Source organism: Canis lupus, chromosome 25, assembly GCF_003254725.2.
Source record: "Canis lupus dingo isolate Sandy chromosome 25, ASM325472v2, whole genome shotgun sequence".
Lineage (NCBI taxonomy): Eukaryota > Metazoa > Chordata > Mammalia > Carnivora > Canidae > Canis > Canis lupus.
The window spans coordinates 14,802,062-14,828,203 of NC_064267.1; the positions used below are offsets into that span (position 1 = coordinate 14,802,062).

A 26,142-nucleotide genomic window follows, 5' to 3' on the forward strand; every position below is an offset into this window, starting at 1 on the left:
TGAATCTTGTGAATTTCCTTAGAACCCTTGGCATGCTAATCGTAGTTGTTCTGAATTCTCAATCTGGTTATTCTAACACCTCTGACAAACCTGAATTTGGTTCTGGTGCTTGTTCTGTTTCTTCAGACTGTGCTGTTTGTCTTTTATCTATCATGACTTGAAATTGTTTGGTGAAAGTTGAACTTTAGTTAGTTAGACTCTGTTTACTTTTGCTGTAACTGTGGTATTGGAGGGTAAACATATTTTTCCCTTGCCCTATCTATCTATCTATCTATCTATCTCTGATGTGTTTGGGTTTCTCTGGAGACTTCTACTTAAATAATATCTGAGATGTGCAGTTTTTCAACTGTATCTCCTGTTATTTTATAAGGTCCCTATTGCTATGGTGGTGAGGGTGGGGTGGGTGGGATGCATTCTAAAGTTCTGTGATTAGGTCTCAGACTAGTACGAAGCCTGTGCCCTCAGCTCTGACTTCTGCAAGTGCTTTTCAGTTCCCCTTCCATGTTTGGATGAGACGGGGACTGGGTTGGATATTTCTTTTCTCCTAGGTAAATTATGCTCTGGTAAGATAGTTTCTTCTGAGGGCAGCCTTGTTAGGAATAACAGAATTCTTTGGTGTATTTCAAAGGGCTTATTTTTCTTGTCCCCCCCCCCCCCCCCACGGAAGCATTGGGAGAATTTTTCTCCATCTTTACTATGAGAACCTAGTAGGGCTATTGGAAAGAAAACTCATGAAAAGTGTGGGAATCCCCCCTAAACTGGGCCTCCCTAGAGTTTTTAACTCTCGGATTTGTCCACACTGAGCCTCCCACAATTTATCAATTTTAGTTTAAATTTTCCTACCTTAATGTTTGTCTACACTGGAGAGTTCTATGAATTGTGATTCTTGTGTATGCCTGCTTGTCTGTATATTTTTTGGAGCAGCATTTTGCTCTGTGACCCCAATTTTATGCTGGATACAAGAAGAGTTGGTGATTTTTAGTTGACTGTTTTACTTGTTGGTAGGATAGAAAAATATCTTCCAGGCTCCTTACATGTCAGGACACTAAAGCCTCCATTATATCCTGTTCTTACAATACATTTTCTCCCCCGTTTCCATCATGTCCCTTTCTTTCCATGCCCTAGCAGCTCTGACTTTTCTTCTCTGTCTTCCTTTTCATCTCTTCATCTGGAAGATCTGTTGACCCTCTTCTCAGGCTGCATCACCCTTCCCGGTGATGCTTCTCCCTCAACAGCTTTAACTAACACCTGAGCAATAAAGCCTCTGACTTAATATCCTGAGTGTCTGACACCTTATGGGCACTTCACAGTCAGTGTCTCCAGAATTGAATTTATTTTCTGTGATTCCTCTGCCCTTCTCCCACAACTGCATCCCACCCTCCCTTCCTCTCCCACAAACATACCCACCTTCCTTTCTTTCTTTTTTTCCTGTTTAGTGCTCTGATCAAATGACTCTGCCATCCCATGCACCTGGCTCAAGCCAGAAACCTATGTGTTATTCTAGACCATTCTTTCTCACTCACATAGTCCCAAAACATTTTCATCTCAAAGAAAAACAAATTCATACCTGCCTCCTCTTCCTTGACCCTACCTGCTTTTGCTTATGTTCAGACCCTAGTTTACTGTCTGCGCTCCTCACCTCTCCTGCATTCCTCCCTCCACACTGTCAACTTCGCAGTGTTCCAGAAATCAGACTGCTTCTCTGTTGCCTAAAAAAGTAGTCTTCCACGTCTCCCAATCTGTAAGCAATTCACTGAGAGTGTGGACATACTGCATTAGAAATTTTGTTTAGATTTATTTTCATTTCAACTTGTAAAAATGTATCCTTTATTTTGTTTTGATTTTAGTGTATGTGCTGCCAAAGCGAGCACCTTTTTTTTTTGTTTTGAAATGTAGAACAATAGCACATGCATATAATTTATTAATATGCATATATTAAGGTTGAATACTTAAAAATTATTTTAAGAATTGGGGTACATAATCAAAAAGTTGAGAGACCATGTGCCTACAATGTGAAGTCCTAATCCCTCAGTTTATGTTCTCTGAATCCTGCCCATGTATGTCCAGACTCCCCTCCCTCTCTTTTCCTTTTTATCCCCACATCAACTCACTCAGGTTTAGCCACTGGTTTAGAAGTTACCAGGCTATTTCCTGACTTCACACTGTTGCTTCTCCCTAGAATTGTCCTTATTTATTGTCTCCACCCCTTCCAGCAGACTCCTGGTCCTGAGTTTCTTTCTGTGACCCCTTCCTGTTCCTACCTTCTCTTCCACAAGTGAAGTCATCATACCCCCTTGCTGGCCCTCCGTCTGTGTCCTTCACTGAGTCCTCTGATGGTGTCTGTAGCACCACTCTGCTGCTACCCCATGTTTGGGAGACCAGAGTAGTCTGTCCACCTCTCTGCCTCCTTTACAGTGAGCTCCAGAGAGACAGACACTCTCCTTATTCCCTAGCTCCAAAAACCAGCGGACTCTTGACAGCCTGCACAAGTATGTGAATCAGTGACAAAGGACACTGAACTGTTGATATATCTTTCACCAGTGAGATCCTTTTTATGAAAAATTGATCAGGAACTAAGTTGTAAATTTGTGGATTTCTAGAGTCAAAATTTCTTTTTTTTTTTTTTAATTTTATTTATCTATTCATAAGAGATACAGAGAGAAAGGCAGAGACATAGGCCAAGAGAGAAGCAGGCTCCATGCAGGGAGCCCAATGCAGGACTCGGTCCTCGGACTCCAGGATCACACCCTAGGCCAAAGGCAGGCGCCCAACCACTGAGCCACCCAGGCATCCCCAAAATTTCTTTTTTTTTTTTTTTTAAAGATTTTATTTATTTATGATAGTCACAGAGAGAGAGAGAGAGAGAGAGAGAGAGGCAGAGACACAGGCAGAGGGAGAAGCAGGCTCCATGCACCGGGAGCCTGACGTGGGATTCGATCCCGCATCTCCAGGATCGCGCCCTGGGCCAAAGGCAGGCGCCAAACCGCTGCGCCACCCAGGGATCCCCCAAAATTTCTTTTATGGTATAATTTATACATGCTTACTACATCCAATCATTCACTTAGTAATAAGCATACATTTGTATATGTTTTACATGAAGGTTTATATATATTTTGTTTTGATTTTAGTTGATTTTTTATTGAAGTATAGTTGACACACGATGTGATGATAGTTTCAGGTGTACAATATAGTGATTCAACAAGTGTATACGTAATGCTAAGCTCATCATAAGTGTAGCTATCTTCTGTCACCACAAGTATATATTTTGTTAATTCCAGAGACTAGAAATAGAATAAGCTATTCTATTTCTATTATTCTAGAGCCATTCTTTCTAGCTGTGGTCATAAAATTTGGCCTGACCTAATTACCCAAAAGTGAGCACTCACATCATATATTCTGGATGTGCTTTGGCTTATGTTGGAAGAGGACATAAAAAGTCATATTTTAGTGAAGAATAATTAACCTTGCCAGTACATTATGCTTCATTTAAGGTATAGAACTAGATCTGATTGTTTATGTTAGAGACTTTTTCCATTAACAAGTGTTTTACTAGAGATAAAATTTAAATTCACTAAGTATGCCTCAGGACTTGAGTTTGTTATTTATGTGATAGAAGTTGCAATTTTTTAGAATAGAATATATTTCATATTTCATTATAGCTCACACTGGTTAGATTCTGTCGGTATGCATAAAGGAATGTGTGTAGTGTGGGTAATTGAGCTGGATTGCCTAATTAAGTCAGTGCAAGTAAATAGTAGTAGTCTGTCCACCTCTCTGCCTCCTGAAAAGAATGAAGTTTAGGGAATGGTATGTCTACCTAAATTACTCATTACTAATAGTACTCTTGCTTCTAAGAAGTACTACTTACTACTCTTACTACTAAGAATAATTAGACTGCCTTTCTTCTGAAAGTTCCTTGCAAGATAGAGAGATGTACTTTTTTGTTTTCAATTCTTTTTTTAGCTACCATGGTCCTGAATTTTAAATGAAGAAGTTAAAGGAGTTAACTGGATTTACCTGAAGAAGCTGAAGTAAACAAAAATGCTATTAAACCTCTTCTCTTTCTTTTAGGTATAATATTGAACCCAGTTTATATTGCCCATTTTTCTCTCTTGGAGCATGCATGGAAGGCCTAAATATTTTGTTTACCAAACTATTAGGAATTACGTTATATGCAGAGCAGCCTGCAAAAGGAGAGGTATGGTGTGAAGATGTTCGCAAACTGGTAAGTATCCAGTTGGTGTAGAGTTGCACTACATCATCTCTTGGGTTCAGTAATTGAGTTAACAGCAGTTTCATCTTCAAGTTAGCTCTGCCCTGATGGAGTGTGTCTCACCTTATTTCTGTTTCATGAAAAATCCAGGTCAGTGCTTCTGACTTAGGACACTGTTTAAAAAAACATTTTTCTCTAAAATCAGTTGTTGCCCTAAATTGATAGAAACATATAATAGTGAATTCTCTGAAAAAATTTTTTCAGGACTTGATAAAAAGTTGAGTCTTTGTATGTGGACAAATTCTAGTTAAAGGGAAATTTGTCATTACTCTTCATATTCCTGCAGTGCTCAGTGTCCCTTTTGGTTAATTGGCTAATTTCAGAGTCCTTTGTGTCTAACCTTTCCTTTTTTTTTTTTTTTAAACCCTCTTCCCATCTTGTAGGAGCTTATTTGCATAATATATTGATTTATATCCCATATTCTGATGTGACTTAAAGCTTGATGTCCACCTTTCTCTTACTAGGGCCCACTTTATTTGAGATGTGAATGTTTATTTTTTCCTGGTAAGATTATGAGGGTTTATGGACTTGTTTGTGTATCACAAAGGCTCTGTGTAGTTGTTACGCTGTTTTACTTTCTGCCTATATGCGTACTACACTGTACTCTGTTCCAGTATTTCAAGAAAAGAAAGCTGTCTCATGGCCTTCTGGCTGTGTTCTGTGAGAGTGGAATAGGCGTGGTGGTAGAATTGAAAGGATAGAGTAGGAGCACACTTTATCACTGCACTAATTACCTGATTATCTGTGTACTTCACAAAGTGGTGGAGCCTGATAAAGTGCAGAGATACAATGAAAGAAAACTTGGCAAAAGTGAAAGGATGACAATGCAAGTAATGAAAATGTTGCTTCATTACAAGGTGTGAGCCCACCCGGCTTCCCCCAGTGTGGGCTGTAGGCCTCACTTGGGCAGCAGTTATTTGCCAGTTTTATTCATTGCTAATATCCGAATGCCTTGATAAATTTCAAACACCTACTCGGTGCTTAAGAGGTATTTGTTGAATTAATGAATAAATGCCTGTACGAAGTTGTAATGCACAAACCTGAAGTTCTCTGTGGCAGATTGCTTGAGTTGTGACAAGAGAAAGGAGGCAAGCCAAAGGCTATCTGTTGAGATCTCCACAAGCCATTCATCTTCTATAGGCCCAATTTGAGGGAAGGGCATAAATAAAATTACTTATCTTCAGCTGAAGCGAGAAGTAACCTTTTGTTGTATCTGAATTCAAGGGTTCGCATTTTGAGGCATATGTCTACATTGTAAGATTTAAATCTAGAATGGCCTAGCTAGCGCCTCTTCCCAAGTGTCTGGGGAGGTTTCAATGTGAACAGTCTGAAAAGGTGTGTTTGGTTGTGGTTATCCTGGGGCACTAGCGTTTGGGATGAAGGGCTCAAACAAGGAGGGTTTCCTCTCCTGGGAAGAATCCCCAAATCAAAATCCTCTGAGAGGGGAAAATAGAATGTATCTCTAGATAATGTGGGATGGAGAAAGTAATAAAATATCTCTACTTACGGCTATGGATGTTTTATATATAGATTCTTGTTAGTGATGTTTTTCTACTTTTAGAGTTTCTGGTGGCTTCATTCACCACTAAACGTATTTTTTTTTTCCAGGCTGTGGTTCATGAATCTGAAGGATTGTTGGGGTACATTTACTGTGATTTCTTTCAGCGAGCAGACAAACCACATCAGGTGATGCTTTATGTGACTTTCTTTATGTGACTCAGTGTTTCGAAGGCTCAGTTTTAGTTTCTCCATCTGGATAATGAGAGAGCTGCCTTATGGGTTATTGTGAAGAATAAGTGATACAATGCATGTGAATCTCAGCCTGTTAGCAAAAGCTACTCCAAAATCCTTCCTTTGCTATGGTTCAGAGTTAGTCACTTCTGAGCAATGAAGATAATTAGGTATGAGAAGTGTCTCCCTGTTTATTGCCTGACACATAGAAGGGGTTCAGTAAGCATTAGTATCCCTACCCCCAGTGGTTCAGTGTCTGTGCCCTTCCCACTTGCTTGTGTACAGTTGAGTGTGTGGATCTAAGGTCTTTGATGACTGTGTTTCCAGCATCGGGTATAACATCTCAATACATATTTTTGGAGTGAATGAATGAATCAACACAAGCTTAAGGTAAAAACTTAAAATTTTAACAAAATAAAAAATGTTAGGAAAAAGTACCTATGACTAAATAGAAGAGTAGGACTAAGGTAAATTTGAACTGAGACATCTTGGTGCAATTTTATATTCATTAAAACTATTTTATTCTTCAGATTACCTAATACTTTCTTCTCTTTTTTTTTTTTCTGACCCTTCAAGGATTGCCATTTTACAATCCGTGGAGGCAGATTAAAGGAAGATGGAGACTATCAGCTCCCAGTCGTAGTTCTTATGCTGAATCTTCCCCATTCCTCAAGGAATTCACCAACTTTATTAACTCCTGGAATGATGGAAAATCTTTTCCATGAAATGGGACATGCCATGCATTCTATGCTGGGACGAACTCGTTACCAACACGTCACTGGTGAGCCATTAAGAGGGCGCTTCTGTTTAACAACCATCTTTTAAAAACATGTGTTTTATTTTAAATTGGAAAAAAAAAAGCTCTTTATTTAGAAAATCTGATCGTTTCATATTGTCAGGTGGTCGTTTCTTGCAGGTTGCCTCATCTCATCCTTCTACTTGTTATGCAACCTGTTCATCTTACATTTTTCTCCTTCTTCGCTAATAGTTCTGACTGAGGACTATCTCAGTTGTCTTCTGAATTTTCACTTTTACATTTTATCTTTTTTTTATGGAATTGAAGTTTTTGGCTATGTCTGTGTGAATAAATATGTGTTTCCTTAGTACCTAGAACAGAGTAAGTGAAAGAATGTTGCTTCTTTTTCTCCAGAATCAGTTAGAATACATATTAAATCATACTGAAAAAAAAAAATAAGATACTTCCTATGCTTTCCCCCTGTGTAATATGGCATTCTTCCAGCTGGTATGTGACCATATTTGATGATATTATATGTAGGCTTTCCTCTTAGTTGTTTCATCTCTAAGTCTTAAGCTCCCTATCCCAATTGGTCAGCTTTAGATCACCTGCTAAATTGCTGTCATTCAGTATTTATTAACTAACTTTGTATACCCAGTATTTGGGGGGAGAAGAAGATATTTGAAAAGACTATAGATTAGCTGGACAGAATCATAAGATGTCACCAGAAAGTTCTTACAGGATTTTGCTTTAAGTCATTTTAAGTTTAAAATATTGTTTTTTGGCATTGAGGGTTGACTTTGTTACAAGAAGCAAACAACGGTTTTAAAAGGTACTTTTAAAACAAATGAAGGGTTGGATAAAGAAGAAGTGATGATATATTCTATGAAATAGTACTTAGCCATGAAGAGTGAGAACTTCCATTTGTAATGACATAGATGGAGCTAGAGGGTATTAAGCTAAGTGAAATAAGTCAGAGAAAGACAAATAGCAGATGATTTCACTTATTTGTGGAATCTAAAAAACAAATGAACAAACTGGACAAAAAACCAAACAGTCTTTAAAATACAGAGCACAAACTGGTGGTTGCCAGAAGGGAGGGCTTTGGAGGATGGGTGAAATAGGGGAAGGGGATTAAGAGGTATTCACTTGCAGTTATAAAAGAAATAAGTCATGGAGATGAAAAGTACAGCATAGAGCATAGAACAAGCAAACAAATAAATGAAGGATAAAAGCATTCTGTGGTAGAATTCAGTGAATTGATACAAATGGTTTATTAATTACAAGAATGTTTTAATTTGCGTCTTGTGTGTAGACCAGCAGAGCTGAGGTCGGATTTATTTGTAGAGAGTGAGGCGTTGCTTTATAAGGTGTTTTATCCAGCTGTGCAAATATTTTGTTTTACTTTTGATACACAGGGAAATATATGGGATTATAATAAACTTTTCTGCAAATATGTGCAATAATTTTATAGAAGCAAAATATTGATTTAATGAATTAAATCTTACAGTTCATCAGAAGTACAAATAAAAGTTTTTAAAGAGTACATAAAAAGTAAGATAAATATGTTGATTTGATTCATGCCAACCTTTTTTTTTTTCTTTCCTCCCCATTTTAGGGACCAGGTGCCCTACTGACTTTGCTGAGGTTCCGTCTATTCTGATGGAGTACTTTGCAAATGACTATCGGGTGGTTACCCAATTTGCCAGACACTACCAGACCGGGCAGGTAGGGCAGACACAAGCAAAGTGCTGTCCTCTGGGTGGTGGCGGTCAGCTTTCCCAGCCCATTGCATAATGTGGAGCTCCTCAGGACGGTCACCCTCTCTTGGAACCAGAATCCTTCTGCTGTGTTTTTATTGTACTTTTAGTTTTTTGCCAGCCAGTAGAGCTGCTCTGTCTTACATGCTAAGTCCTAGCTCATTTAGTCCTCACAACTCTGCCCTGAGGGAAGTGCTTCTTTCCTGTTTTCTGCACGGGGAAACAACCTGATTCCAGACAATAGTCCTTCAAACCTGTCTCGCTTCAGAAAAGCCATTGGTCTTTCCTCTTCATTTATGCCTTTGAGTATTTGTTTTCTTGGTTTAAATTTTTCCGTTGTTTTGTAAAACTGAACAGCAGTGCCCTCTTTTCCCATCATGCCTTGCACAGTAGGTCTAAAAATTCTTCAGCTTCAGAGTTTTGATTTCAATAGTTGGATTTAAAGTGGAACTTGAAAGATTTTAAAGTTTTATAAACTAGGAAGACAATGAGAAAGCTCTTACGGTGAGTTGGCCATAAACCTAACTATGGACATAGTGCCGTGTACTGTCCACCTGCTTTGTGAAATATCTTCTCCTTCTCTGAGAACTTGGATTATATAATTACTGTCACATTAGTTGATGTTTCCTCCTTAGATTGTACCTCCTTGAGTGCAGCTGTGAAATTACAGTCATCTTTGGATCCTTAGCACTTAGAGTCCTATAGCACATAAGAAGCACTAAAAGAAATTATAAATGAAGGGATGAATGGAATCAGAAAAAAATCACCAAACCCACCTTTATGTCTGAGTCTTTTTCTAGTGCAATTTGGTCATTTCTAATTTGGGAGCTTGATTTCATCTGTTACTGTCAACAGGGGAGTTTCTGGCTAACTAATCTGACTGGGTCTTTGTCATAATTTAGCTCCATTATTAAGGTGACAGAATTGAGATATTGGTAATCAATGAGCTACCTGTCCATTAACCTGCAGAGAGAACCCAGCCAGTAACAGAAACACAAACCATCAAATAATAGTACATTCTGCCCATGGGTCTATATTTTGGGGCTTGGGAATGATCCAAAAGACCTGATTAAGCCCTTCCTTTGATCTCCGGCCCCCCTGCACCTGCTGTAGGGTGCAGAGCCAGGGGGTGCCAGAAGAGGCTTCATGCAGGAAGTGCTGGAGTTGCTGGGTCTGGAAAAAATATGTAAAAGGGGCAGTTTGCCAGTCGGCTCTCTCAGCCCCTTTCCATCTCATTAAAATCTATTTATTGAGAACACTAAGGACATACATGGGGCCTTCAGTCAGGAAGTAGTTATTGAGTTTTTATTATGTACCAGGCACTGTTCTCAGCATCTGAGAAACATCCTGAGAAACAGCCAGGAGTAAGTGAGACAACATTCTGACACTCAAGGTCTTTAAATCTCAGCGGAACTAAGAGCTAAAGACAAGGTCATTCCAGCCAGAAGGAAAAGCCTGTAAAGTCACAGAAAAATCTGAGACCATGACAAGATGCTGGTAGTGGCAAGAACAGAAGGAAGAAAAAGGAGAGACAGGAAAACACTGGAATGTTCTTGTTTCTAGGATTCACTCCCAATCCCTGCAGTCCTCTTGCCCCCACACACTTTTTAATCCCAGCTAATTTACTAGACCACCGTTTGTGACTTGACTGGTTTTTCTTGGCCATTGTTTACACTGGGTTTTGCTCTCACAATTCCTCTTGGGAGTTGTGTCTGGTCCTCCTGGCTCTCAACTCTGCCCAAGCCCATTTGTTCCTTAGCCTTTGGCAGACACTTCCCTGGGTTCTACCTTTGAACCCGTGTCCTTGCTCAGCCCTGAGCAGGGCGCAAGTGAAGACTTGCAAATATGTAGTGAAGCAATGGTGAGGGCCAGAATGAAGGAATTGGCTGTCCAGGGCCTGGAAGAGCAGAGTTCAAGAGCTCTTGGAGACTTAATTGGAAGAATTTGAGGCTAGTTGGATACAAGGGTGAGAGAGGAGAATAAAAAATGGAGGCTCCATAAAAAGAGAATTCTGGAAGAGGTCCAAGTTTGAGGAAGGAAGAGTTCTTTTTTGGCCATATCCATGGGGCCATTAGTAATACAACTCTAAAATCCAGATTCAAATAGAAACTGCAATGTGTGGAGGTAGTTGGCAATTAAAGTATGGCCTGTGAGAGAAAAGCAGGCACTTGAAGAAGCAGCATCACCAGGAAAGGAGCTGAGGAGCTTAGATTGTGAAGGGGATCTGAGAAGATCAAACATAGGTAAGAGGTTTGCCATGAGCCTCTCAGAGTAATACTTAAAGCAGAAAGTTAAATCTCGTGCTGAAATTCACCATGATTACTAAAATCAGTTTTAAAAATGTTATCTATTTACAAAATAGAACCATCAGAAGAGCAAAGAAAGGCAAGAGCCACTAATAATGTCATGTCCCAAAACAGGACTATTCTTATTTTATTATTGCATTCTTCTGTAAGAAGAGCCATTCTTGAACAAGATAGTTTCAAGATAACAACAGTAGGTCCAAAAATACACTTGAAACTGAAAGAAAATGGAAAGAAACAGTAAGCTTCTTTGAATTAATTCAAGTTTCAGATTCAGAAGACACATCCAGTGGGCTAAAGGGACTTGCAGACACAGTCTCTAAAGAATTTAAAATAATTTTGCGATTCATATGGAGAACAGAGAGTGCCAGGAGGCCAGAAACATGTAACTGCCTTGAGTTTCGCAAAGGGCTTGCCTCTTCTTGTCACTAATTAAGATACCAAGTGGCTAGATGATTTCATTTTAAGGGCAGTTTTAGCCTTAAGGACAAGGAGTTAATTCCCTAAAATCCAAGGCTTTGTAAATAAATGACATTAAAGCCCATAAGAAGAATAACAGGGTTGCGTCTTTAGGCTTCATTTCCTATTCTGCTACATATTAGGAAAGGATTTTTTTTTTAACCATCATGTGGTATATTTCAGAGAACTCTTAGAGTAAGGATAATATATCAGTGACTTATTAACACCTACAAATATTTTATCTTAACTAGAGCATGGCATAGCCAATGAATTCCTTGTGGTTGAGGAATGAGAAGCATGCTTATCAGATTTGTAGGGGCCATACAGCTGTCAGAGATAACAAATGCCAGGGGTCCTCATTTGAGATTCAGAACTGTCTTGACAAGCTACAACATCAAAGTTGAAGCAGAATTTCTTGTCCATTAATCTTAAAATTAATAACACAAGTAGAGGAGTACAGACTTGGTAGCTGCTCATGTGAAAAGCGCTCAGGTTTTTGGACATAGTAGACAGAACTGAACATCATCAACAGCCTGATGGAGTCTCCCCACTGATCTTCTAGCTCAGGCTACATTAGGGACCTGTACCATATAAGGAGCTGGAGATGACTGGCTCTCTTCTTGGTGCTTATTTCTTCCCATCTCAAGCCTAACCCTTTTCCCGTTGCTCCCAGTAAGCAGAAAATTATCTACAGGTAGGCCTCGCACTTCTGGAAACGTGATCCTTATTCTCCCTTAAACATTGTTTTAACTTCTTTTTAGTTGTACTAACAATAATGTAAAAGTTACTATCGGAACCTTGTGTAAGTGTGCCCGTCAATGGTATGAAGTACCTTCTTATTTTTTGCTCCTATCCCCACCATTTGCCTCTAGAACTCTCTTCATCTTACAAACCGAAGTTCTGTCCTTGTTAAACAACTCCTTAGTTATTCTCCCCCCGGCCCCTGGCAACCATCTTTCTACTTTCTGTCTCTGAATTTGACTATTCTAGGTACCTTGTATCAGTGGATTCCTGTAGTCTTTGTCCTTTTCTTTTTTTTTTTTTTCTTTGTCCTTTTCTAACTTAGCATATTGTTTTTAAAGCTCATCATGTTGTAGCCTCTGACAGAGTTTCCTTCTCTTTAAAGGCTGCATAGCATTCCACTATGGTATAGACCACATTTTTTGTGTCTCTTCATCCACAATGGATACTTGGGTTGCTTCCGTCTTTTGACTATTGTGAACATCGGTTTATAAATAGCTGCTTGAGTCTCTGTTTTCAGTTCCTTTGCATATATATCCAGAAGTGAGGTTGCCCGATCAAAAAGAAAGTCTATTTTAAATATTTTGAGGAACCACTAGACAGTTCTCCCCAGTGACTGCATCTTTTTTACATTCCTACTTTGTACACTGTTGAGCACAAGGTTCTAATTTCTCCACATCATCATCAACACTTGTTATTTTCTGATTTTTTTGATAGTAGTCATCCGAATGGATGTGAAGTGGTGTCTCATTGTGGTTTTGTTTTTGTTTTTTGTTTTTTTTTAATTTTTATTTATTTATGATAGTCACAGAGAGAGAGAGAGAGAGGCAGAGACACAGGCAGAGGGAGAAGCAGGCTCCATGCACCGGGAGCCTGACGTGGGATTCGATCCCGGGTCTCCAGGATCGCGCCCTGGGCCAAAGGCAGGCGCTAAACCACTGCGCCACCCAGGGATCCCTCATTGTGGTTTTGATCTTCATTTGCCTGATGACTAGTAATGTGAAACATCTTTTTATATACTTTTTGACCATTTGTATATCTTCAGAAATGTCAGTTCAAGTCTTTATTATTATATTATAATTGGATTGTCTCTTTTTATAGTTATGGGGTTGTAGGAGTTCTTTATGTATTCTGACTGTTAATCCCTTATCAGATATATGATTTGCAAGTATTTTCTCCCATTCTATGGGTTGCCTTTTCAGGATATTGATTGTGTCCTTCGATGCACAGTTTTTAATTTTGATATAGTCCAGTTAATCTATTTTTCTTTTATTTTGTTGGCTGTGCTTTTGGTGTCATATCCATGAAATCATTGCCAGATCTGATGTTATGAAGTTTTTCCCCTATGTTTTTTTCTAAGACTTTTATAGTTTTAAGTCTTATGTTTAGGTCTTCGATTGATTTTGAGTTAATTTTAGCAGATGATGCAACTTATTTTTCTTATTTTAGTAATTCTGAAACTGATAATCTCTTGTTAACTATCTATTTATTTAATGGTGTAAGTGTGCCCCAGGTACATTTTTTTAATACAATTGTTACATTCCTGGATTCAAGAAAATAAGATAGTCTTAGCCCCTACACCAAAGTTAAAAACACTAAGCACTTCTATGGTGTAGTTTAAAAGCCTGACCCTTGACTCTCATCCCTATATCCATCTCCATGAGGAAGGTAGGCTGTCCCTGACTCTCAGATTATTTGGAGTATCCAGAGTTTTTCTCATTGTTATTACACAGGCAGGGATGAAGATCAAATATATATTTCTTATATCACAATATCACACCACCCTGTTTCCCTTCAGCAGTGTCTGCCTCTGTCCCCTTTGTCCATAGTTTGCAACCAGTAATATCTAAGCCCCCTTACTCCCCAGCAACTCTCCCCCCACATTTGCATTGTTCCCATCTTTTCCCACAATACTCTTTCTGCATATTGTATGGAGCAGGTGGCAAACCCCAGTGTATTTCAGTGTGTACTCAAGTATTCTGTTCAGTGTGGGATGCCATGTTCTGCAGTGACATTGGTGAGTTAGAAAATATTCTGAAGAGTAGCCTGCTACATTAGTATAAAATTAGAAACCATCTCACATTGGGAATGATGTAAGACTAAAAAAAGAAACTGCAATGTGTTGTATAGTATCTGAAGGATGCCATGTAAGAGTAAAAAGGTAATTGTTCAATGTCATTCCAGAGTAAAAACCAATGGTACTGGTAATAGTGGATGGGGGTTATAATGAAGCTGATTTCAATTCAGTAGATTCTTCTCATGAGTGATTAGAAAGAAAGTGCCTCTGAAAGTAATAAACTTTTAATTTAGTATTTAATGTTGAAAAATAACTTCTATAAAATGAACAGGTGTGAACTTAAACCCAACTTAAATTACTATATGTTCCTCTCTGAAAGAAAGGACAACCCTGAATTCTTATTAATTTTTGTTTAAAAATCGTTTTTTGCCACATGAGTTATTGATTCATAAGCAACATGGTGTTTAGTTTTGTTTTTGAGCTGTACAAAAGTGATATTATACTGTTTATAATCAATGTGTGCTTTTCCCAGTTATATGCCTAAAGCTTATCAGGGGTGCATGTAACTGCGGTCTGTCTACTTTCAATTCAGTATAACTTTCCATAGTTTGTTAAGTCATTCTCTGTCATCGGTCACAAGGATTCTTCCAGGTTCTTGCTAGCTCACCCAATTCTGCTGCGAGCATTTTTATACTTTTTGTATTCATGTGAAAGACTGGAATTGCTGGATTTGTAGGGGATGTGTGATTTTAAGTTTATGTGATAACGCCAAATTGCCTTTCAAAGTATTTGTATTTATTTGCCTTCCTCTTAGCAAGGGTTCCCCTCACACCACATCCTCACTAGCATCTGATATTGTCAGAGTGACAATATCAGAGTGGATTTTGCCAGCTTTATGGTTAAGAAATACAATGCTATTGTGGCCTTTACTGGTAAGCAGCATTCCCTGGCTACTTTTAAAGTTGAATAGCTTTTTATGTTTTTATTGTCCGTTTTTGTTTTCTTTCAATGTCTGTTTGTCTTATGTGCATTTTTCTATGCGGTGATTTACTTTATTCTTTTTTTTTTTTTAAGATTTTATTTATTTGTTCATGAGAGACACAGAGAGAGAGAAAGAGAGAGGCAGAAACACAGGCAGAGGGAGAAGCAGTCTCCATGCAGGGAGCCTGACGTGGGACTCGATCCCGGGTCTCCAGGATCAGGCCCTGGGCTGAAGGTGGTACTAAGTCGCTGAGCTACCGGGGCTGCCCGATTTACTTTATTCTTATTGATCTCTCCTCCTTCTTGCTATGTTAGAACAGTAATCCTGTGGTAGGCATATGTCTCCTCTCAGTTTGTGGCTTGTCTTTTCACTTTCTCTGTGGTATCTTTTGATGGATTTAATTCCTGCATTTTAACATTGTTGAATTGAGCAATCTTTTCTTTATAGTTAGTGCTTCTTAGATCTTATTTGAGAGACATTTGTTTCCTTAAAAGCCATAAAGATATTCTTTTGTTTTTGTTTTCTTCTGAACATTATAATGCTTTTCCTTGATTTTTCCTCTCTCTGTAATCCAGTTGGAAATTCTCTATGTGTTTAGTACAGGGTAGAATCCATTTTCCTTTCTGGTCAATGGATAGCCCTGTCCTAGCACTGTTACTCATTCTCTGGTGACCCATCATGAAGCACGTACCCACTATATGCAATAAGCTGCTTATGGGATTTTTCTTTTATTTCACTGTTTACACTTTTTGCCCTGATACTAGTACCATTCTGTCTTTATTATGGCAGCTTCATCAAGGCTTCCTCCATTTGTTTTTCAGAAATTTCTTGTCTATTCTTGAATTTTTGTGTTCATTCATATACATTCAGAACTAACTGACCTATTTAAAAAAAAACAAAAACAAACTGAGAAGAGTTTGGCTAGGATTATTAAATCAGTAGATCAATTTGGAGAGAACTGATATCACTCCGTATTGATCTTCCGATACATGACTGTGGTATACTTCTCCATTTCTTAGGTGTTTTTTGTTTTGTTTTGTTTTTTAAAGATTTATTTATTCATCAGAGACAGAGACAGAGGCAGAGACATAGGCAGAGGGAGAAGCAGGCTCCCTGCAGGAAGCCCATGCAGGACTTGATCTTAGATCCCAGGATCACGCCCTGAGCTGAAGGCAGACGCTCAACCTCTGAGGCACCCAGGTGTCCCCATTTCTTAGGTGTTTTAAGTCATTTAATAAAGTTTTAAATTTTTTTCCTAAGGCTCAACTTCTGCTATACTTAATCTTAGATGCCCTACTTTTTTGAAGCTATTATAAATAATATATTTTTTTAAATTCTATTTTCTTTCTTTTTTTTTTAAGATTTTATTCAATTATTCATGAGAGACACACACACACACAGAGGCAGAGACATAGGCAAAGGGAGAAGGAGGCTGCCTGCAGGGAGCCTAATGTGGGACTTGATTCCAGGACTCCAGGATCATGCCCTGAGTGGAAGGCAGACCCCCAACCACTGAGCCACACAGGCATCCCTGAATTATATTTTCTAATTGTTACTATTGTTTAAAGGAGCTATTGGGCAGCCTAGGTGGCTCAGCAGTTTAGTGCCGCCTTCAGCCCAGGGCGTGATCCTGGAGACCTGGGATCGAGTCCCATGCTTCTCCCCCTGCCTGTGTCTCTGCCTCTCTCTCTCCCTATGTCTCTCATGAATAAATAAAAAAAATCTTTTTTTAAAAGTAAAAAAACAAAGGAGCTATTTATCCTTTTTTGTATATAGATTTTATTTCCACTTTGCTAAACTTTCTTTTTATTTTGGGTAACTTACCTATAGAATTTGTAACCTTTTTAGCCAGTTAACTTTTGCTGCAAAAATGACAATTTTATTTTTTGTTTTCAACTTCTATCTCTTTTTATTTCTCTTTCTTGCCTTATTTGACTTACCAGAATCTCCAGAACAGTGTTGAATAGACGCTGTAATATGGTCATTATTTGCCTTTATCCTGATTTCTAAAATAAATGTTTTCAGTGTCTTATCGTAAAGAAAGATATTTGTAGCACTTGACAGGATGAGCACTGGGTGTTACTCTGTATGTTGGCAAATTGAACACCAATAAAAAATAAATTTATTATTAAAAAAAAAGATATTTGTTGTAAATTTGGTGGAGATCTCAGGAAAAGGAAATTCTTTCCTATTTCTAGTTACTTTTTTTTTTGATCATTAGTGGGTATTACATTTAAAAAAATTATTTAAATTCAATTAACATATTATTGGTTTCAGAAGTAGAGGTTAGTGTATTTTATCAGATTTTGTGTGTGTGCATCTTTTCAGATAATTGGGTTGGTTTTTTCCTTCAGTCTCTTAATGTAGTGAACATTGCTGTTAAATGTTAAACCATTTTTGCATTGCAGGATTAGATAGGCTTGGTCCTAACTTATTTTTAACACAGTGCTGGCTTCGGTTTGCTAATGTTTTCATACAGAAGATTTTTGCATCTGTATTTATGAGAGACTGGCTTATGATTTTTCGTTGTCCTCTTGTTCTTTGCTTTGTTAATATTAAGAATATACCATTTCTTAAAATGAGCTTCCAAATGTTCCTTTTTTTCCCTTCTGTTCTTTAAAAGTGCTTTTATATAATTGTATTAATCTGTTTCTTGAAACTTTGTCAGAATTCATCTCTAAAACCATTCAGGACCTATTATTTTCTCTGTGGGAAGATTTTTTTTTTTTAAAGACTGATTCCTTAATAGTCCCAGCAGTCTTTGGGTCTTCTTTTCTTTTAAGTAAGCTTTGCAAAGTTGTAATTTTCTAGAAATTTACCCATTTAATCCAAGTTTTCAAGTTTATTGGCATAAAGTTATTTATATCATTCTTTTTTATCCTTCAAATCCTGCTAAACGTGTAGCTATATCCTTTTCATTTCTAATACCGTTCTCTTATTTTTTCTCTATTAATCCTGGCAGAAGTTTGTCTGTCTTTTTAATGTTTCCAAAGAACTAATGCATATTTTGTTTATCCTCTTTGTTTGTTTTAGTTCACTTATTATTCTTCTTTCCTTCCTCCTTCTTTGTTTGTATCCCTCAATTAAGGTGGGCACTGAACTAATTCAATTTCAATATAATCTAACATGTCTGTTCACAATTTAATGCTATAATTTTAAATTGTGCTGATGCAGCGCTTTAGCTGCATGCCATGCTTTTAATATAAAATCTTTCTAATGTTGCTAATTGCATTGTAATTTCCCCTTTGATCCACAAGTTGTTAGAAATATAGTTTAAAAGTTTTAAACCTTTGCTTATCTTTTTCTTATTTATATTTAATTAGTATACCTATTACTGATTCTTTGTGGGTTTTTGATATTTTATACCTTAGTATGTCCTCAGTTTTTTGGGAATGTTTTGTTTGTGCCTGAGTACATTGTGTATTTTCTGATTGTTGGGTCTGGGGTTGCATGTAAGTCTGTTGTTAAGACAATCTTTTCATTGTGTTGTTTAGGTTTTTGATATGTAACTACTTTTTTTGAACTAGCAAAAATTGAGAGGTGGAAATCTTCCAGGATGATGGATAATATTTTCACCTTAGTTTTACCTATCTTTTTTTTTTTTTTTTTTGAAGTTAGGACTTTATTTATTTAGAGCAGTTTTAGGTTCACAGCAACACTGAGAAGGTGGTACAGAGATTTCCCATATACTCCCTGCCACCCCCCCATAGGTAGAGCTTCCCCCCATTATATTCCTCCAGCAGAGTTGTATGTGTTTGTTACAGTTGGTGAACCTACACTGACACATCATAATCCTCCAAGTCCATAGTTTATATTAGGGTTCACTCTTGGCGTTGTACATCCTGTGAATTTGGACAAATGCCATCATGGCATCATACCCAGTTTTCACTGCCTTATAAAATTTTCTTTCTTTATTCCATGTATTTTGAGTATATTTTATTAGATGCATAAATATACAGAATTGTTAAATTTTCCTGATGAACTATTTCTTTATTCCTCATGTGTTGTCCTCTTAATCTTCATAATGCTTCACCTGAAAGTTTTTTTTCTGATAGTCTTGCAACCCTAATTAGGTCACTAATCATTAAATAGAGTCGTATGCAGGACACCTAGTTGGCTCACTCAGTAGAGCATGCGACTCTTGATCTCGGGGTGTGAGTATAGAGATTACTTAAAAATAAAACTTTAAAGAAGGAAAAATACTGGGGTGCCTGGGTGGCTCAGTTGGTTGAGCATCTGGCTTCCACTCAAGTCATAATCTTGGGGTCCTGGAACTGAGCCCTACATCAGGCTCCCCTCTCACTGGAGAGTCTGCTTCTCCCTCTTCCTCTGCCCCTTCCCCTGCTCATGCGTTCACTCTCTCTCTCTCTCTCTCTCTCTCTCTCTCTCTCAAATGAATAAATAACATCTTAAAGAATATATATAATCATTTGATTTTTGAGAGAATCTACAGCTTTTGTACAATTTTGTGCATTGGCCACCACTAAAATTTGTTGCTCTAGGTAACTTTCTCACAAAATATTTATCAAATAATAGGAATGAACATTTATTATTTTATATGTTTATCGTATTTAATCCTATCTAACAATGAAGTAGGTACATGGTTATCCACACTTTATAGAAACTGATTTAGGTTAATTTGCCCAAAGGTCACACAATAGTAACATGGGGGTTGGTCTCTTAGTTTCTATTTGTGATGTTAGTAGACCTCTTAGTATCACATCAGAACTTTCTTAAATTTCTGTCAGTTGCTAAAATCAATATTATAACATATGGGTGTTTTCTTTTTTCCAGTTTTTAGTGTGGTAGGAAATGGCTTATACTTCTTTTACAGTATGTCTTGGAAAATCCAAGACCTCTTTCCATTTTGTTATTTTTAGAACAGTAGAATTCTAGTGCTTTCATTTTAGAATGTTCTGTGCTGCGTCATTGTTAGATTTAGTTTGTGAAAGTCAGCCCAAGGGTAAAATTGCTTAAGATCTATTTCCAAGGAGACAGATAGGCTTGTAATAAATCTTCTGTCATTCTCTCTCAGGAGATATGAACAAGGATTGAAGGTAAAAATCATAGCGCCACTGGAACTAGATTAGTTTTGGCAGGTTTAAGTTGTTTTGAAACTTATTTTCAGCTTTCATGCTTCTCAATTATGTCTAGACAAGAACAGTGAGCTGGGAGGCGGAGGCGGGTCTGAGCTTGGTCTTCCACCACACACACTTGACCTCTGATGAGTCCCTGAACTTGTCTGAGGCTTCTCTGCTTTTCTTTATTTTTTAATATCTTTTTTAAAAAATTTTATTTATTTATTTGAGAGAGAGCATGAGCAGGGGGAAGGGGCAGAGGGAGAGGAGAAGCAGACTCCCTGTTGAGCAGGGAGCCCCAATGTCGGACTCGATCCCAGAACCCTGAGATTATGACCTGAGCCGAAGGCAGATGCCTAACCGACTGAGCCACTCAGGTGCCCCAGCTTGCAATAAAAATGCAAATTTAGAAGTTAAAAATTAATACCCCCATACTTACCTCAAAAACTAGTTTTTGAGTCAAATTTTGTAATATATGTAAAGTGTGAACACGGTATTATTGGAGTTTTTTTAAAGAATAAAATGGAAGTTAGAACTCTATCACACATTAAAATATTTAACTGAACCCTGTAAAAGTCAAAGTACTTCTGTCTATTTCTCTGAACCATCAGTGAGTCTGTGATAACATATAAGCATTTCTAAAGATTCCTTTTTCTCATTTCATCTTAGTTTGTCAGAAGCAACACTACGAGTCATGGAAGCTAAAAGCAATGTTATTTCCTGTGGATTTAGATCTGAGATTTTTGTCTCTTTGGGAGTAGGCAGCTTTTTCATTATATTGATTATGTGCCATCTGGATTATAGGATAATAGCAAAACAGACTAGTTGATACATGCTGAGTCCAGTTGTTTTCCCGTTATAGGCACGTGTGGAGATTTAGTGCTTGGGGTGGTATGGGATCAAGCTGCAAAATTGAAGCTGCCGACTCATACCCTGGACAGCTTTGATGCTCGGCTTTCTGCCTCTGAAGGCTTTTCTTGTTCTGGATGACCATGTCTCAACAAGTTTATGTCATTAGATCCAACATGTTCCTAAAGGATATCAGTGCTAGGAGTTCTTTGCTTTGGGAAGAGCTGAATTTATTACCATAACAAGGGTTTGTACCAGAGAATGTCTTCACTTTTAATATTTATGCAGCTTTTACCATAATAAATTTTCTAAATGGTCATAAATAAAACAAGCTATTTTATCACAGTGACTTGGCTCTGGAAGAGTCTGATGCCAAAACTTTTAACAAGACATTATTTAAATTAGACTGGTGAGATTGTGAAGTGATAGAAAATGTCTGGAAAACATGAGGTTATATGCTTACAAGTTGAGCTCATGGGGAAACATTCAGAGAATTCAAGTAATGCTGATTTCGTTAAAATATTTGCATTTTTTGATGATATTCTGAAACCTTCCAAAAATGATGTGCTGCTTTAATGTAACAGCTAAGCTATTACTATTCTAACGGTTTTGTTGGTGTGTATGGTCAGCCAGCAGTGCAGCTTGTGTCTATCCTATAGTAAACACCTCCCTTTCTTTGGAAAGATGGTGTACACATGCTCTGCACAACTCATCGTGTTTGACTCAAATGAAGCTCTCAGAGAAGCGTGTTGTTACCTGGACAGTGATGTAACCTGTTGTCCAAGCCAGAGCACATTTTTTTTTTCTTCAACACCCGCCCACCCTAAGAAGGAAGAGGGATGCTCTTATCAATTAGAACAGAACAGTAGTCCCAAACCAAGATGGCCAGGCCCACCTGCCTGTGCGGACGCCCTAGCCATGATAGCCCTTAGGCAAGATAGACATGTTAGGTGCAGGGACTTGAATTTCATCTAGTTAGTTAATCCTTTCCACAAATTGACTGAATAACTATTACCATATTAAATCTTCATACCAATTTTTTACAGTGGTATTTTAATCCTTATTTCACAATTGAGAACACACAATACCAGAAGACTTGCCTGCCATCCCAAGCAAGTGAGTAGCAGCTTGAAAACACAAGCTGCCTGACCTCAGACACAGTCCTCTGGCTCTCTCATGGTGCTACCTTCCCAAAGGCAGTTCGACTTGTAAAATCAGGATGATTTAATTTTGCTCACCTTTGTCGTTCAAGTACTCATGATGCTTATGTTTTTCTAAATCAGGATATCTCAGACTTTAATGGGCATAAAATCACCTGGGGACCTGGCTAAGATGTGAATTCTGACATGGTGGGTGTGGAGCACCCAAGATTTTGTATTTCCAAGAATCTCCCAGGTGATGCTGAGGCCGCTGGTCTTTACTTGCTTCAGGCTTCATGTAGTTGGTAATTATTGTCCTTGTTATTCGTATTTTAATTATGAATAGGAAACCAGACTTTACCTTCTTGACAGAAGAAATGATCAATTTTATGGTCTTTTGTTTTTTCTTTTCAGCTATTAGTTGTGTTGTGGTGTTAAAAAAAGAATTGAGAGCTGAGACTGGGCTCTAGCACAGCCATGTACTTTGGGTACACAGAGAAGGATGGGGCTTTCTGTCCCCTAGGTATTTTCAAGGGACCTTTCACACCATGATGGCTGTGCCTCAGAATGTAGTTGGGGCTCCAAAAACTTAAACTGAAACCACTGGATGCATTAATAAGATGGATTCATCAGGATAGGATGAATAAATGAACTAAATACTAGAAATAGGAACTGCTATTCTGCACATAGCAGAACTGTGGCTTGGGGCACTGCACCCTTCTGGACTCTGAGATGGAGGCTGAGGCCCTGTGGTTTATAGGAGACTTGGCATATATTATGAGAGAGGCTGCACTGTCTCTGTTTTAGTCATACAAAATCAGATCTTATTTCTTTACAAATAACACAAGCATTTTTGTTTTTAAATAAAGAACAAAGATAGTTGTGGAAAAATTCATATTGATTTTTTTGGGGGTTGGGTAGCAAAGCAGGGTTTATTGAGTAATAGTGAGGCAAAGTTTATTTATTTATTTATTTTAATAAATTTATTTTTTATTGGTGTTCAGTCTACCAACATACAGAATAACACCCAGTGCTCATCCCGTCAAGTGCCCCCCTCAGTGCCCGTCACCCACTCACCCCCACCCCCCGCCCTCCTCCCCTTCCACCACCCCTAGTTCATTTCCCAGAGTTAGGAGTCTTTTTTTTTTTTTAATTTATTTTTTATTGGTGTTCAATTTACTAACATACAGAATAACCCCCAGTGCCCGTCACCCATTCACTCCCACCCCCCGCCCTCCTCCCCTTCTACCACCCCTAGTTCGTTTCCCAGAGTTAGCAGTCTTTACGTTCTGTCTCCCTTTCTGATATTTCCCACACATTTCTTCTCCCTTCCCTTATTTTCCCTTTCACTATTATTTATATTCCCCAAATGAATGAGAACATATAATGTTTGTCCTTCTCCGACTGACTTACTTCACTCAGCATAATACCCTCCAGTTCCATCCACGTTGAAGCAAATGGTGGGTATTTGTCATTTCTAATAGCTGAGTAATATTCCATTGTATACATAAACCACATCTTCTTTATCCATTCATCTTTCGATGGACACCAAGGTTCCTTCCATAGTTTGGCTATCGTGGCCATTGCTGCTATAAACATCGGTGCAGGTGTCCCTGCGTTTCATTGCATCTGTATCTTTGGGGTAAATCCCCAACAGTGCAATTGCTGGGTCGTAGGGCAGGTCTATTTTTAACTCTTTGAGGAACCTCCACACAGTTTTCCAGAGTGGCTGCACCAGTTCACATTCCCACCAACAGTGTAAGAGGGTTCCCTTTTCTCCGCATCCTCTCCAACATTTGTGGTTCCCTGCCTTGTTAATGTTCTCCATTCTCACTGGTGTGAGGTGGTATCTCATTGTGGTTTTGATTTGTATTTCCCTGATGGCAAGTGATGCGGAGCATTTTCTCATGTGCCTGTTGGCCATGTCTATGTCTTCCTCTGTGAGATTTCTCTTCATGTCTTTTACCCATTTCATGATTGGATTGTTTGTTTCTTTGGTGTTGAGTTTAAGAAGTTCTTTATAGATCTTGGAAACTAGCCCTTTATCTGATATGTCATTTGCAAATATCTTCTCCCATTCTGTAGGTTGTCTTTGAGTTTTGTTGACTGTATCCTTTGCTGTGCAAAAGCTTCTTATCTTGATGAAGTCCCAATAGTTCATTTTTGCTTTTGTTTCTTTTGCCTTCGTGGATGTATCTTGCAAGAAGTTACTGTGGCCGAGTTCAAAAAGGGTGTTGCCTGTGTTCTCCTCTAGGATTTTGATGGAATCTTGTCTCACATTTAGATCTTTCATCCATTTTGAGTTTATCTTTGTGTATGGTGCAAGAGAGTGGTCTAGTTTCATTATTCTGCATGTAGATGTCCAATTTTCCCAGCACCATTTATTGAAGAGACTGTCTTTCTTCCAATGGATAGTCTTTCCTCCTTTATCAAATATTAGTTGACCATAAAGTTCAGGGTCCACTTCATGGTTCTCTATTCTGTTCCACTGATCTATGTGTCTGTTTTTGTGCCAGTACCACACTGTCTTGATGACCACAGCTTTGTAGTACAACCTGAAATCTGGCATTGTGATGCCCCCAGCTATGGTTTTCTTTTTTAAAATTCCCCTGGCTATTCGGGGTCTTTTCTGATTCCACACAAATCTTAAAATAATTTGTTCTAACTCTCTGAAGAAAGTCCATGGTATTTTGATAGGGATTGCATTAAATGTGTAAATTGCCCTGGGTAACGTTGACATTTTCACAATATTAATTCTGCCAATCCATGAGCATGGAATATTTTTCCATCTCTTTGTGTCTTCCTCAATTTCTTTCAGAAGTGTTCTATAGTTTTTAGGGTATAGATCCTTTACCTCTTTGGTTAGGTTTATTCCTAGGTATCTTATGCTTTTGGGTGCAATTGTAAATGGGATTGACTCCTTAATTTCTCTTTCTTCAGTCTCATTGTTAGTGTATAGAAATGCCATTGATTTCTGGGTATTTATTTTGTATCCTGCCACGCTACCGAATTGCTGTATGAGTTCTAGCAATCTTGGGGTGGAGACTTTTGGGTTTTCTATGTAGAGTATCATGTCATTGGCGAAGAGGGAGAGTTTGACCTCTTCTTTGCCAATTTGAATGCCTTTAAAGTCTTTTTGTTGTCTGATTGCTGAGGCTAGGACTTCCAGTACTATGTTGAATAGCAGTGGTGAGAGTGGACATCCCTGTCTTGTTCCTGATCTTAGGGGAAAGGCTCCCAGTGCTTCCCCATTGAGAATGATATTTGCTGTGGGATTTTCGTAGATGGCTTTTAAGATGTTGAGGAATGTTCCCTCTATCCCTACACTTTGAAGAGTTTTGATCAGCAATGGATGGTGTATTTTGTCAAATGCTTTCTCTGCATCCAATGAGAGGATCATATGGTTCTTGGTTTTTCTCTTGCTGATATGATGAATCACATTGATTGTTTTACGAGTGTTGAACCAGCCTTGTGTCCCGGGGATAAATCCTACTTGGTCATGGTGAATAATTTTCTTAATGTGCTGTTGGATCCTATTGGCTAGTATCTTGTTGAGAATTTTTGCATCCATGTTCATCAGGGATATTGGTCTGTAATTCTCCTTTTTGGTGGGATCTTTGTCTGGTTTTGGAATTAAGGTGATGCTGGCCTCATAGAACGAATTTGGAAGTACTCCATCTCTTTCTATCTTTCCAAACAGCTTTAGGAGAATAGGTATGGTTTCTTCTTTAAACGTTTGATAAAATTCCCCTGGGAAGCCATCTGGCCCTGGACTCCTGTGTCTTGGGAGGTTTTTGATGACTGCTTCAATTTCCTCCTTGGTTATTGGCCTGTTCAGGTTTTCTATTTCTTCCTGTTCCAGTTTTGGTAGTTTGTGGCTTTCCAGGAATGCGTCCATTTCTTCTAGATTGCCTAATTTATTGGCGTATAGCTGTTCATAATATGTTTTTAAAATCGTTTGTATTTCCTTGGTGTTGGTAGTGATCTCTCCTTTCTCATTCATGATTTTATTAATTTGAGTCTTCTCTCTCTTCTTTTAATAAGGCTAGCTAATGGTTTATTTATCTTATTAAT

The 26,142-nt window shown here is 38.2% G+C and overlaps 1 protein-coding gene across 3 annotated transcripts in view; it reads left to right on the top strand.

Moving 5' to 3' along the window:
- LOC112669526 (mitochondrial intermediate peptidase) overlaps window positions 1-26,142 on the top strand; it is a 174,671-nt gene that overhangs the window by 61,386 nt on the left and 87,143 nt on the right. For all 3 annotated transcript variants that reach the window (XR_007405814.1, XM_049101063.1, XM_025462701.3), the window contains exons 11-14: window positions 4,072-4,225; window positions 5,882-5,959; window positions 6,581-6,785; window positions 8,359-8,468. Coding sequence is in view for 2 of the 3 variants with exons in the window: in XM_049101063.1 (XP_048957020.1) it covers window positions 4,072-4,225; window positions 5,882-5,959; window positions 6,581-6,785; window positions 8,359-8,468 (547 nt within the window). In the remaining variant the exon portion in view is untranslated. The remainder of the gene's footprint in view (window positions 1-4,071; window positions 4,226-5,881; window positions 5,960-6,580; window positions 6,786-8,358; window positions 8,469-26,142) is intronic.